Below are 14,039 nucleotides of genomic sequence, written 5' to 3'. Positions count from 1 at the left end.
AGCTGAGAGACCTGAAGGGCTTTCTTGGCATATGCAAATGATTATGAGTAGGAAAACAAATCAAATAGCAATACTCCATTAGGAAAACTGTAATCAAACACGGGACATCAAGAGAATGCATAATTGCACGCTGGTATAAAGAAAGAAGCAGTGATTCGGGAGACCGAAAAAGCTCCTCTACCATAACTAGGCCTTTCAGTTCAACTTTGAATTTTTTAAACTGTTATTTCAGTGGCGCCTGGGTAGCTCAGTCGGTTAAGCATCAGACTTCATTTCAGGTCATGATCTCACAAGTTTGTGAGTTCAAGCCCCATGTTGGGCTCTGTGCTGACAGCTCAGAGCCTGGAGCCTCCTTCAGATTCTGTGTCTCCCTCTCTCTGTGCCCCTTCCCTGCTTGCATTCTCTCTCTCCCTCTCTCTCTCTCAAAAATAAAAATTAAAAAATTTTAAATAAACTAAAACAAGCTGTTATTTCAGTTTTATGAAATGATAACTGATTTAAAAATGTAATACTTCCATACATGGACCTGTCTTAGAAATTTTTTATTTTTTTATTTTTTTATTTAAAAAAAATTTTTTTTTAAATTTATTTATTTTTGAGACAGAGAGAGACAGAGCATGAGCAGGGGAGGGGCAGAGAGAGAGGGAGACACAGAATCTGAAACAGGCTCCAGGCTCCGAGCCGTCAGCACAGAGCCTGACGCGGGGCTCGAACTCACGAACTGTGAGATCATGACCTGAGCCGAAGTTGGACGCTTAACCGACTGAGCCACCCAGGCGCCCCGTCTTAGACGTTTTAAAAGAACCTTTACTGAAATAATCTTCTCAAAAATTATATAGATCTGGAATTAGCACAAAATAAACATTTGGGGGCTTGTCACTAAAAAGAATTATCCAATCCAACAATCTGAAAGGATAGGGCAAAATTTTGATGCAGGAGGACCTTTTAAAACGAAGTTTCCACTGAGGGCAGGAAACGTCCTACTTTGCACACAGGCTATCCACTGAATTTGTTTGCCATCTTTTCTCTTGCATGTAGCAAGATGCTAGGATTTCTCCATAATCCCCCAACTGGTATCCTCTACTTTGCAAGTGGGGATATACATCTGGTAAATTTCACGATGTTGAAAAAAGAAAAAGACCTCTCACCACCAAAGACTTGAGGTTATTGGTGGCTATCTGTTTAACTGAAGTATAAGTGACAGGCAATGTTTTGTTAGTTTCAGGTGTATGACATTGCTTCACCAATGTATAGATTACGTAAAGCTCCCCACTGTAAGTGCAGTCACCAAACATTATGACAATATTATTGACTATATTCCCGATGCTGTACTTTTCATCTCGGTGACTTATTTTATAACTGGAAGTGTGTATCTCTTAACCCGCTTTATACCTATTTTGACCATCGCCCCCGCCCCACCGCCACGTTCCCTCTGGCGACCACTAGTTTGTTGTATGTATGAGTCTGTTTCTGGTTTTTTGTTTCTTCATTTGTTTCTTAGATTCCACATGTAAGTGAAATGACATGGTATTTATCTTTCTCTGTCTGACTTCACTTATCATAATTCCCTCTAGGTCCATCCATGTTGGTGGTTACCTTATTTTATTTTTTTTCCCAATATATGAAGTTTATTGTCAAATTGGTTTCCATACAACACCCAGTGGTCATCCCAAAAGGTGCCCTCCTCAATACCCATCACCCACCCTCCCCTCCCTCCCACCCTCCATCAACCCTCAGTTTGTTCTTAGTTTTTAACAGTCTCTTATGCTTTGGCTCTCTCCCACTCTAACCTCTTTTTTTTTTTTTTCCTTCCCCTCCCCCATGGGTTTCTGTTAAGTATCTCAGGATCCACATAAGAGTGAAACCATATGGTATCTGTCTTTCTCTGTATGGCTTATTTCACTTAGCATCACACTCTCCAGTTCCATCCATGTTGCTACAAAGGGCCATATTTCATTCTTTCTCATTGCCACGTAGTATTCCATTGTGTATATAAGCCACAATTTCTTTACCCATTCATCAGTTGATGGACATTTAGGCTCTTTCCATCATTTGGCTATTGTTGAGAGTGCTGCTATAAACATTGGGGTACAAGTGCCCCTATGCATCAGTACTCCTGTATCCCTTGGGTAAATTCCTAGCAGCGCTATTGCTGGGTCATAGGGTAGGTCTATTTTTAATTTTCTGAGGAACCTCCACACTGCTTTCCAGAGTGGCTGCACCAATTTGCATCCCATGTTGGTGGTTATTTTAAATTAATAATGTTCCCAATATATTTGAGGGACCAAAAGAAGTTTAAAAGTAACAACTCCAAGGTCCAAGTGTATATCAATATATACTATCTAATAGGATATATGTACACATATTTGTAATAACAAAACCCTCAACTATTTCTCTTATGATAAAAATACCGTATGTAAATACTTAACTTTCTAGGGATTCTCCACTGAAAATATCCAAAACTGAACTGATTGACAGGCATGTTGACTGCAGGCCCAGAGAGCATCTAAAAGGGGCATGGCTTCCATTACCATGAAAGAGCAGTGATACCTGTAATCATTGAGCCTGTGGCTATGCTCTCACATGGCTCATAACAATAACTATCTGGTTACAGGTGCATGCTCGTATCTTTTAAATAATTCACTATATTTTGGGGGCAGATTGGTCATCACTGTTGTCATTTTCAACCTATTGACAATTCTGTACAGAAAGGATTTACGTGAACTGCCTTTTCTTTTGAGTGTAATGAATTTGACAATATATATGTGTGTAATTATCCCCTTCTTCTTTTGAAGGGCGAAGAAAAATAAATGCTTCTGAAAGGCTACCATAAATCCTCCCATTTTGGCTCACTGACACAGGTTTATAAATCACTGAGCTGCATGAACGCCTAAAATATGAAGTAAAAGAGCTATTTAGGGCTTGCCTCTTTTTGCAGCTTGTCTCGTGAAAAAAATTTCTCTAAATCAAAACCAACAAATTGATCTGTGCACAAAATGTATGGATCACAATGACCCGAAGATACATAAAGCCTCACCTATACTCAGATCACCACCTACATATAAAAAAATTATATATATCAGGGTGTCTGACTTCGGCTCAGGTCATGATCTCATGGTTCACGAGTTCAAACCCCATGTCGGACTCTGGGCTGACAGCTCAGAGCCTGGAGCCTGCTTCAGATTCTGTGCCTCCCTCTCTCTCTCTGTCCCTCCCCAGCTCATGCTCTCTGTCTCTCAAAAATGAATTAACGTTAAAAAAAAAATTTTTTTTTAACGTTTATTTTTTTTTGAGACAGGGAGAGACAGAGCATGAACAGGGGAGGGTCAGAGAGAGGGAGACACAGAATCTGAAGCAGGCTCCAGGCTCCGAGCTGTCAGCACAGAGCCCGACGCGGGGCTTGAACTCACGGACTGTGAGATCATGACCTGAGCTGAAGTCAGCCGCTTAACCGACTGAGCCACCCAGGTGCCCCCCAAAAATTTTAATTGTGTATATCAAAGTATAGAACATTCTATCTTTTTCCAAACCATTTCAAACACGTATGAACCTTGAAAACATGAAAGCATTTCACAGGCCCTCACATAGCAGTACACGCACATGAAAACACATTACTGTTTTTAAACTGCTATTCAGTTAGGAACATTTGAAAGAATTTTGTATCTTAACAATTACACCAGCATCAACGTATTCCTGAAAAGAGCAAGTATATGTACGAGACCTCATTCGGTCTACAGACACTGCTCCACATCTGACAAATATCACACTGTTTTCCATCCCTTCGTCCCAGCTCCACCCAACCCCATGCACTAGGCTACCACGCTAGAGGCCTGCAACCCCAGGCACCACGCTAGAGGCCGATGCTATGGGTTAGGGGTGCCAGAAGGCTGGGGTGGAGTAGACAGAAATAACAGGCAATCTATCACCTGCTACTCCAGACCCACCAATGTTATTCTCCCTTCGTGTATGAAGAGCAACATTTGATTACTCAATGGGCTTATGATTAAATGCAAAATACTCAAAGATGCTCAAAGAGACACTGGGAAACAAGTGGAGAGAGGAAGGGCGGGAAGGGGGGAGGAAGAGATTGATTAAGACTGATTGACCTTTGATGAAGCTATCCGGAATTATACTATCAGAAAATTCACAAAGGAGCCATTTGCCTTTCCATATATATGTAAATTTTACAGGGCTCCTAAAGGTCTTAATCTGCGGTTGGTAAATGCCCTGTGTAGTTAAGCAAGTATAACTGTTAAAATGGGACACCTGTCTCAGAACAAAGTGATGGCAAAGAGCACCGCATTCCAAACTTACTATTATACCACCAAAAGGGGCGGCTGAAAATCAGCCTGCTGCCCTTGGCTGACCCCCAGCTCTGGTCTTCCAGAAGCGGTCGGGGAGCAAAAGGATGGTTCTTGGAAGGAGGTTTTGGGAGCTTCTGAGTCCTGCTCTTGCCCACTCAAGCCTGGCCTCACCTCAAGCCTAGAGAGAGTGGCTTTGGGGACACCTGTGTCCCCCAGGAGGTGGGACACAAGAGACCGGTGTCTGACTGTGCCTGGAGATGAAGACGAAGAGATGGGCTAGGCAGGCTGTGGCAGCAGAGGGCAAGGAGGGGGCTTGCTGCTAGAGACAGGCTGCCCCAGAAAGAGCCGGCCTGGGGATGTCCGTAATGCCCCCAAGAGACCTTGGGACAAGGCAGTCGTCATCACTGACCAGCTGGGGGATCATTGGCTGAGGCAAGAGAACCACAGGTCAGATTTCTGGTGATGGGCATTCCCCCGAAAACCCTCCCAAGTGCCCCAGAGAGCACTTGCCTTAACACCTGACAAGCCCAGTGAAGGTCACTGTCATCAAGAAAGACTTCCTGCCAGGGGCACGTGGGTGGCTCGGTTGGTTAAGCGGTTAAGCATCCGACTTTGGCTCAGGTCATAATCTCGCAGTTTGTGGGTCGGAGCCCCGCGTCGGGCTCTGTGCGGATAGCTCAGAGCCTGGAGCCTGCTTTGGATTCTGTGTCTCCCTCTCTCTGCCCCTCCCCTGCTAGCTCGCTCGCTCTCTCTGTCAAAAATAAACACTAAAATTTTTTTTAAAAAAGACTTCCTGCCAACTTCCCTCTTCTTCCATGTTCCTGCTGCACCCTGACAGGGGCAGAAGTGCTGGGCAATGGGCAAGGGTGTGAGGACCCTGGCAGAGCGAAGTAAGAGGCGGCTTCCCACCCCTTATCCCCCCTCCCCTCCTGGGTTCCAGCCTGGGGTGGCCCGAGCTCCAACACAGGTTAACCTACATTAACCTCAGACCCCCCCGATTACACAGGATTGCGTGATTTGGTTACCAAAATGAGACTTTTGTGACTTGAAATGACTGGGGGAGGGGTTCTTTCTGTCTGGATAGAAGAGAGGTCATGGGACCCATATTAATTTAAGGAATGGGACAAAGGAGTGGAGGCCCCATAGAGCAGGTGGGTAGGCAGGGGGTTAAACTGTTTTTCTGTTACCCTTCAAGGTACCGGTTACAGCCGAATTTCAGACTTCTAATGGAAAATATGTAAGATTTGAACTACATGAGTCTTCAAAGAAAGGAAGAGCTCAAACCAAAAATTTACCGAGTCATATACTCATAATGATTACCGGTTTCCTCAAAAAATGCCAGCAGGAATTTTCATTATATGATATCTAAATGGCAGTATATTTCAGCATCAATGTTTTATTCTTAATATAATGGTACTATCTTAGAACACGAAAGGACTGGTCCAGATTCTAATCCTATAGATGAGGAGATAACAGTCCACAGATAGCCTACATAAGGTTATAAAGCTAGTTACTTGCAAAGCTGAACTGCATGATTTTCAGCTCAATGTTACTTCCTTTTCTTTCTCAGATCCAGAAAGCAACCTCAACTGTGAAGATTTACAAATAAACTTGATAAGAATGAAGTCTGAGATGTGAAACTTACGAAAATGAGAGAAAGAAAAGCCACAGGGTGAGGTAGGTCAAGAGTAACCAGACACAGGGAGGAAGAGAGGGAAACACTTACAGACAAAGGAAGAGAGGGTTCCCATTTGTTCATGAATTCTATTTCCAGATTTGAAAGTGGCTTGACTGGTTGGTTCAAGAAAAAGTGATCTCTGGGTGCAGCACCTAAGTTGACTAATGGAAGTAAAGGGGCACCGAAATGAGAAAAGACAGACTCATTTTAGGACAGCTGCCATTGGCAGGGAGTCACCAAACGATGGCCAACATGTTCGTAGAGACAGGCCTTTATTCCCAAGACAAGAAGAGTGTAAAGCTTGGACCAGAACTCTAACTATAGGCACAGAAGACATGAAATTTCAAAACAACAACAACAAAAAAGTTGAACAGGATTAGTAATCGTTTAGCTACGAAGAGACAGATGATGAATTTACATTCTCGCCAGAAATATAATACAGAAGTGGCAGTTCTCAAAATTATGTGGGTATCATCATCATGGAAATGGCAATTAAAAAAAACAAAAAAGCTTTCCATCAATATAGAGGGATCCAGTAAGTGAAAAAGAGCCAAGATTCACAAAAAGCCAAGTGAACATGCATTCGTTTCAGTGGTAGAAACACCACTGAAAGGCTACTGAAAATCAGGTAGCAAAAGGCTCAAAAATATTGGGAATATCAAGAGACTCATATCCCAGGATCGGGGAAAATAATAAATATAGAATGAAGCCATCAGTTAAGCCAATCTTTAAAAGTCAATATTTGGGGTGCCTGGGTGGCTCAGTCGGTTAAGCGGCCGACTTCGGCTCAGGTCACAATCTCGCGGTCCGTGAGTTCGAGCCCCGCGTCGGGCTCTGTGCTGACAGCTCAGAGCCTGGAGCCTGTTTCCATTCTGTGTCTCCCTCTCTCTGACCCTCCCCCGTTCATGCTCTGTCTCTCTCTGTGTCAAAAATAAATAAACGTTAAAAAAATAAATAAATAAAAAAAATAAAAGTCAATATTTGGGGGGCCTGGGTGGCTCAGTCGGTTAAGGTTCTGACTTCGGCTCAGGTCATGATCTCAGGCTTCATGAGTTCAAGCCCCACATCGGGCTCTGGGCTGACAGCTCAGAGCCTGGAGCCTGTTTCGGATTCTGTGTCTCCCTCTCTCTCTGCCCCTCCCCTGCTCCTGCTCTGTCTCACTCTCTCTCAAAAATAAACAAATATTTAAAAAAAATTTTTAAGTCAATATATTAAGTCACAAAGCAAATAAAAACAAAATAATACAACAAAAATAATAAAACATGCTTCACTGTTTTGCATGCTCAGGAAAAAAAGTGTTGGTGAGACTCTAATTTCCATTCAGAATTAAAAGTATTCAGGGTGTTCAGGACTGGAAGGATTCCTCTCTCCTTTTAGCAGATGAGGAAAGTGACATCTGAGTAGTAACATGGCCACCTTACATGATTTGTCACAATGCTGGTCCAGACTTTGCCTCCAGAACCTTGTCACCTGCATCTTTCCTCACGATACTGACAACACCTGTACTTTTAAAGATTCCATTAAGCTGAGCAGGAGGGCTTTAAGACTAAGTAGTCGAGATTTGTTGGATAAGAGATAAACAATTGTGATTCCTGTTGATCAGAAGCATATCATAATTACAAATTATATAGAAAGCATACACTTCTAGGTAGGGAGAGTTTTCCAATCTACCTCATTTCAGACGAAGCAAAACCAAAACTTCGTAAGGTTCTACGTAGAGACCAGTAAAATATGCGTTCATTACAAGATAGCAGTTAGTTTGAATATTCATAGTACAAGCCACACTCAGAAGCAAAACAAAAAGATTAGAGGCAATAGGAAACATGCACTTGTTTAAGATCACAGTTTCTTTGTAAATACATGGAAACACATACCCATTTTTCCACATCAACTTGCTGGGGAAAGAAAAAGCCAAAATAAATAACAAGCAAACAAATAAATGCCTGGCAAAGTTTCAATTACTGTCATTTAAATAAATGGTCCCTGCACCAGAATCTTCCATTTCTAATGTAAAATGAAAGTACTCAAATTGTAATTAATAACATTTAATCTCAAACAAACCAGAAAAAGTCAATTAACTTACTAATCGGAATTTTTAAAGTTATGAAGCTGGAAAAGCACCAGGTACACGAAATCATAACAATCCAACATATTCAAAAGCAAACATGAACACTGATCTGATTCTCAAACCTAATAGGCTTCCAGATTTAGGGACCAGTCTTCTCCTCTAACTGTAAGTATCTATTTAATGAAAATAGAAATATAGCGGTCAATTTAGAAATACAGCATCTAACCATAAAAATCTTTCATGAAATAAAAGTAAACTTTCTCTTACCCCAATCTTCCTCACATTGTATAAAATGTCACAATATAACAAAAGGCATGCCTTGCCAAAAAATCCTGAAATTGTATCAGCATCAATTTTTTTTCTTGCATTTATTAATGAATGCATGTTAGTCTCATAATCATTATGAGATTCCTTAAAAATATAAGTGAATAAAATTATATTCCAAAGTATAAAATAGAATTAAAAAAAAACCCGTATGTCAACAAAGACTGTCTGTCTCTACAATGCCCTCGGTTCCTAGCAAATCAATCAGAAAAAAAAAAAAAAGTCAACTTTAAGGGGCATACGCCCTCTCAGAGTTGTTTGCAAACTCCCCCCCCCAATATAACACCTATGATTGGTATATTGTGAGACTTGAGGTTTGTTTCAGACTCTTCATACACTAAGTTTATTTGTAACTTTTTTCCTTAGGCAATTTATTAATTGGGGAAGATCTAAGGCTAGTTAGGCAGAAATCTTGGGCCATGGCCAGGAATCTGCATCCCTTAGTAAGCAAGCTTGTGGAAGGAAATGTGCATAAAGGTAACACACAGTGGTTATTTTTAAAATATTAGACAGTGATAGAAAAATATCAACTTAAGTACACAGGTGGAATTGGTTTGAAGCCCCAGGAGGCTACTTACAAGAGAGCATTTTGGTTTATTTAATAATTTATTTAGTCCTCTGAAAAATCTGTTATAAGTTTTAAAAACACACAATTGCTTTTTAAGAGAGAACAACTTACTGAATGGAAAGACCTGGTTTTCACTCTAAATTTTTAAGATACTTGGCTGTGATATAAAGTTCAAGTCCTCATTGTAAACTTTAACTTATTTACAACGGGATGACTTTGTTTCTTCAGATACTGGGGCAGAGGGAAACAATTTAATCGTGACTAGTTGTAATATAGTTACCATTTACTTTTTTACCTCCAAAGGACAAATCCTTGTATTTGTTCTCTTTCAAGAGCAGTAATTCAAGAAAATGTGAAATGATTTCCTTTAAATAGTTGTCGGGAAAACAAAATATACCATACTTGCAGTGACTCCGTTGATTAGCCAAGACAGTTTATTAACCCATCATTTTCACTTCTAAATGTTAAACATTTTCTCTCTCTCTCTCTCTCTCTCTCTCTCTCTCTCTCTCTCTCACACACACACACACACACACACACACACACACACATTTGCATCACTGCAAAGATAAAGTGTTGTAGGATTTTTCTAGAAGAAAGAACTTGTAATCAAAAGTCAGTAACTAGTATTAGTAATAGAAGCTCTTTACTGATCTATAGTTACAAGGAGAAACAATTTCTTAAAAGTAGCAAGAATTAGTAGCAATATAACAAACTCAGTATCCCAATACCCAAAGAAAGGCTTAGCAACAGCATGTGCTGGAGGTGAATTATCACATCAACACAAAAGACAAGACAAATGGCCCACAGATTTAAAAGACTAAAGGGCAATAAAGTTGTAATTATGCATAAGCAAGGCAGAGCAATTTCATGACACATCTCTTACTAATGTTAACAAGAACCATTTCATTAAATGTCTGCAAAAGGTGAAGAGGAGAATGATTTCTGTGGAGATAATTGAGGAAGGGAAATATAAAGTTCACAATAACCTTGATTAATTTTATAGTTTAAATAATTACCAAATCCATAAAGCATATAAGACAAATGAACATTTATTCTAATCATTTATTACCCAAATATTTGGGATTTTAAAAATATGCAGAAATTACATTAGAGAAAATAAATATATTAACATCTCTAGGAAATTACATTAAGTATTCTATCATAATAAGACTAAAAAAAATGGCAACCTCATTTTTCAAAGAAAACAAAACTGCCATTAAGGAAAATAAAAGAGTAGTTTAAATTCCAAGTTGATTTAGCAAAGGACAGAAGTTAAAAATATAGCATAAAAACAATTAATTCTAAATTGTATCATTATATGAAAGATGAAATATTCATATGACATCTCTTTGTATTCATATTTTAATTAATACTTTCAGGATATATAAACACGAACTATTCTATAACGTTAAAAAAAATTCTGGTTGCTTCTTTCAAATTGCTTGAGTTAAGCCTTACGGTGTAAGGTGAAGAATTTTATTATCATTAAATCTGTAAGTCACATATTAAGCAGTTACTATGTGCCAGGCTTTGAACTAAATGTTTTACATGTAATCTTCTTATCTGCATTTTATATATGAAGATACAAATGACATATAAAGGTGTTACAAATCCTCCACAATGAAAAAATGTCACTTTGTTATTAAACAATGGAACTTGACCTTGACATTGTGTCTCTAACGGCAAAGCCCCACACTCCCATGTCACTATTTGGTACACCATATCCAAGTTACATCATCTTTTTTTTTCTTGTCTCAAATTTTTATTCTGCATTCAATCTGAAATTGCTCAACAGCCTATTTCTTCTTCTTTAAGTTTATTTATTTTGAGAGACAGAGAAAGAGAGCGCACCCGTGCACAAGTAGGGGAGAGGCAGAGAGAGAGACAGACAGACAGAGAGACAGAGAGACAGAGAGAGACAGAGAGAATCCCAGGCAGGCTCTGCACTGTCAGCACAGAGCCCAATAAAGGGCTCAAACCCAGGAACCATGAGATCATGGCCCAAGCTGAAATCAAGAATCTGACTCAACAGCCTATTTGTTAGTTAAGTGCCACCCAGTATAATATGTTAACATCAAGATGAGAGAAAGTAAAATGCACCTGTAACATCAAACATGTTATTTAGTATCACTTGTTCAAAGCATGTTTGGTTTTTTGCATAGATATATTTACAGTGTTTGTTTATTGTTGACAGAGAGAGAAAGAGAGAGAGAGAGAGAGAGAGAGCGAGAGAGAGCAAGCAAGCAGGGGAGGGGCGAGAGAGAGCAAGCAAGCAGGGGAGGGGTAGAGAGGGAGACACAGAATCCAAAGCAGGCTCCGAGCTGTCAGCACAGAACCCAATACGGGGCTCAAACTCAAGAACCATGAGATCATGACCTGAACTGAAGTCTGACACTTAACTGACTGAGCCACCCAGGTGCCCCAAGAATTTTTAATATCAAGGCATAACACAAACAAGTAATCAAAATCTTTAATGCATGCCGACAATCCACCACCCTGCTGTTAAATTTTTTTGAGTAATAAATTAGAGAAAAGTGAAAAAGAAATTCTCTACCCTACAAATAATTCTCCACCACACAGGCTGTTTATTATTAAGATTGGAATAGGGGAGCAGGGACATGAAAATTCGCACACTGTGTTCCAGCATTCAAAACACGATGAAGTCATCTAGATTTTTTAAAGCAAATTATGATTTGGAGAGGCCATGTTTTTAATGAATATATTCATTTCAGAATATATTGAATTCTGAATATATTGAATAATGAATATATTCAGTTCAGAAAAATATGCAAGCCATGAGTATAGAGTTTGGTGAAATTTTACTGAGTAAATGAGCCCATGTAATCAGCTCCAGATCTAAACAGAGGACACAACCATGACCTAGAAACTTCCTTCACACCCTCCCCAAAGAGCAATTATTCTATCACTATTAATTTAAATATTTACTTATTTTATTTTTGAGAGAGAGAGAGAGAGAGAGAGAGAGAGAGAGAGAGAGAGAGAGAGAGGATGAGCAGGGTGGGGGAAGAGAAAGGGGGAGACAGAGAATCCCAAGCAGGCTCCACACTGTCAGTGGAGCGAGATACAGGGCTCGATCTCAGGAACTTGTGAGATCATGACCTGAGCTGAGATCAAGACTTTGATGCTTAACTGACTGAGCCAGCCAGACGCCCAAGTTTTACTTTTCTTATTTTGAAAATATAGACTATGTTCTCTTTTTATCTAGTTCCTTTAGTGGACATTAAGTTTGTAAAACTCATCACACTGTCGTGGGTAGTAGGAATTAATTCATTTTCCTGGCTTTGTAACACTCTTTTGTATGAATATATCACAATTTGCATATCCATTCAACAGCTGAAGGAGCAATTAGTGATCTACTGCAACTTGGAAAGGGAACTAATGAAATTTTCTCTCATTTTTCAACAAGACCTCACGCAAACAATAAAAGATTCAAAATAAATTAAAACTGCTTTGTTTTGGCTTACATGTTTCCTTCCTCTGCCTCCCCACACAAAACATGGATTCCTTGGTGCCTAGTTATTTATTGAATAAGTTACCAGACTGCCATTTAATAAGGAACTAAAAGAAAGCCACATTATATGCTTTTATTAAATATCGACATATAGGTAGGTCAATCACATCTCAACAAGCAATGAGCTCATCCCTTGGCAGCAGGAGGGGAAAGAAACTAATATCATTAAGAACCTACTACCTGTGCTAGGTATTTTTATATTTATATTTTTATATTTTATATTATATTTATACTTGCTTTCTCTCCTATAAATATTAGTCTCAACAGAAAGGATTTTTTTTCTTTTCTTTTCTTTTTAATTTTCATACATATTTATAAATAATAGAATTGCATGGGGGGCCTGGGTGGCTCAGTCGGTTAAGCATCCATCTTCGGCTCAGGTCATGATCTCACCGTCTGTGAGTTCGAGCCCCACGTTGGGCTCTGTGCTGAGGGCTCAGAGCCTGGAGCCCTTTTTAGATTCTATGTCTCCCTCTCTCTCTGCCCCTCCCCTGTTCATGCTTTGCCTCTCTCTGTCTCAAAAATAAATAAACGTTAAATAAATAAATAAATACATACATACATACATACATACATACATAAATAAATAGAATTGCAGATTTGCTGGACCTCAAACTGAGGTGTTTACTTAAACCCTTTAGGAGCAAGCCACGTAATTTTAAAATGGAAAATACAAAGTATTAAATTAGAATAGATGTGGTGCTAATGCTAAGGAAATTATAAATAAATAAAAAATAAATTATACATATATAAATCATATGTATATAAGTTATAAATAAAGAAGTATGTCTCCACAGTTCAATATGTCTCCACAGTTCAAATACAAATGTGATTTGTATTTTATTTTTTTAATTAAAAAAAATTTTTTTAATGTTTATTTACCTTTGAGAGACCAAATGCGAGTGAGTTAGGGGCAGAGAGAGAGGGAGACACAGAATCGGAAGCAGGCTCCAGGCTCTGAGCCATCAGCCCAGAGCCCGACGCGGGGCTCGTATTCACGGACCGTGAGATCACGACCTGAGCCGAAGTCGGACGCTTAACCGACTGAGCCACCCAGGCACCCCATGATTTGTATTTTAAACCACATGAGACCCTGAAGTCCTTTCTACCATTAGTTTAAGGGCAAAAAAAAATTCATCATAAATTTAATTAAGCAAATGAAGTCACAAAAATCCAGTAAAATTCACTGTATTACACTTTAGTCAAATTTCCTGGCTTTATTCTGATTTTTGTATTAATCAGGCAGAAACTTCACATTCTGGGGAGTCTGTGAAACAGTGAAACGGACTTAACACAATACAGTAACTTAGCAATTTCCTACACCAGCACTTTTAACTTAATTCCAGGAAAGAGTTTAGAAAACCTACTTGAGGTTTAATTTGGTTTTTTTCTAAAATTTAAACTAGATAATAGAGGACTAAGATTTACTGCTTCTGAATGACTCCCATTTTAGAAAAGGAACAGTTCCTGTAATACTGTTTAAATTGCTTTCTGAATTTGTCCAAATCCTTAGGAACACCTACTTTCTCTAAGCCAGAATATGTCAAAATGACTCTCATGTT

The 14,039-nt window shown here is 39.2% G+C and overlaps 1 protein-coding gene across 4 annotated transcripts in view; it reads right to left on the bottom strand.

The window, feature by feature from the left end:
• Window positions 1–14,039, bottom strand: part of RYR2 (ryanodine receptor 2) — a 768,107-nt gene that overhangs the window by 465,933 nt on the left and 288,135 nt on the right. For all 4 annotated transcript variants that reach the window (XM_058696266.1, XM_058696262.1, XM_058696264.1 and 1 more), the window contains exon 4: window positions 7,857–7,873. In XM_058696266.1, the coding sequence (XP_058552249.1) occupies window positions 7,857–7,873 (17 nt within the window). The remainder of the gene's footprint in view (window positions 1–7,856; window positions 7,874–14,039) is intronic.

This window comes from Neofelis nebulosa, chromosome 13, assembly GCF_028018385.1.
Source record: "Neofelis nebulosa isolate mNeoNeb1 chromosome 13, mNeoNeb1.pri, whole genome shotgun sequence".
Lineage (NCBI taxonomy): Eukaryota > Metazoa > Chordata > Mammalia > Carnivora > Felidae > Neofelis > Neofelis nebulosa.
This window is presented reverse-complemented; position numbering and strand designations above follow the sequence as displayed.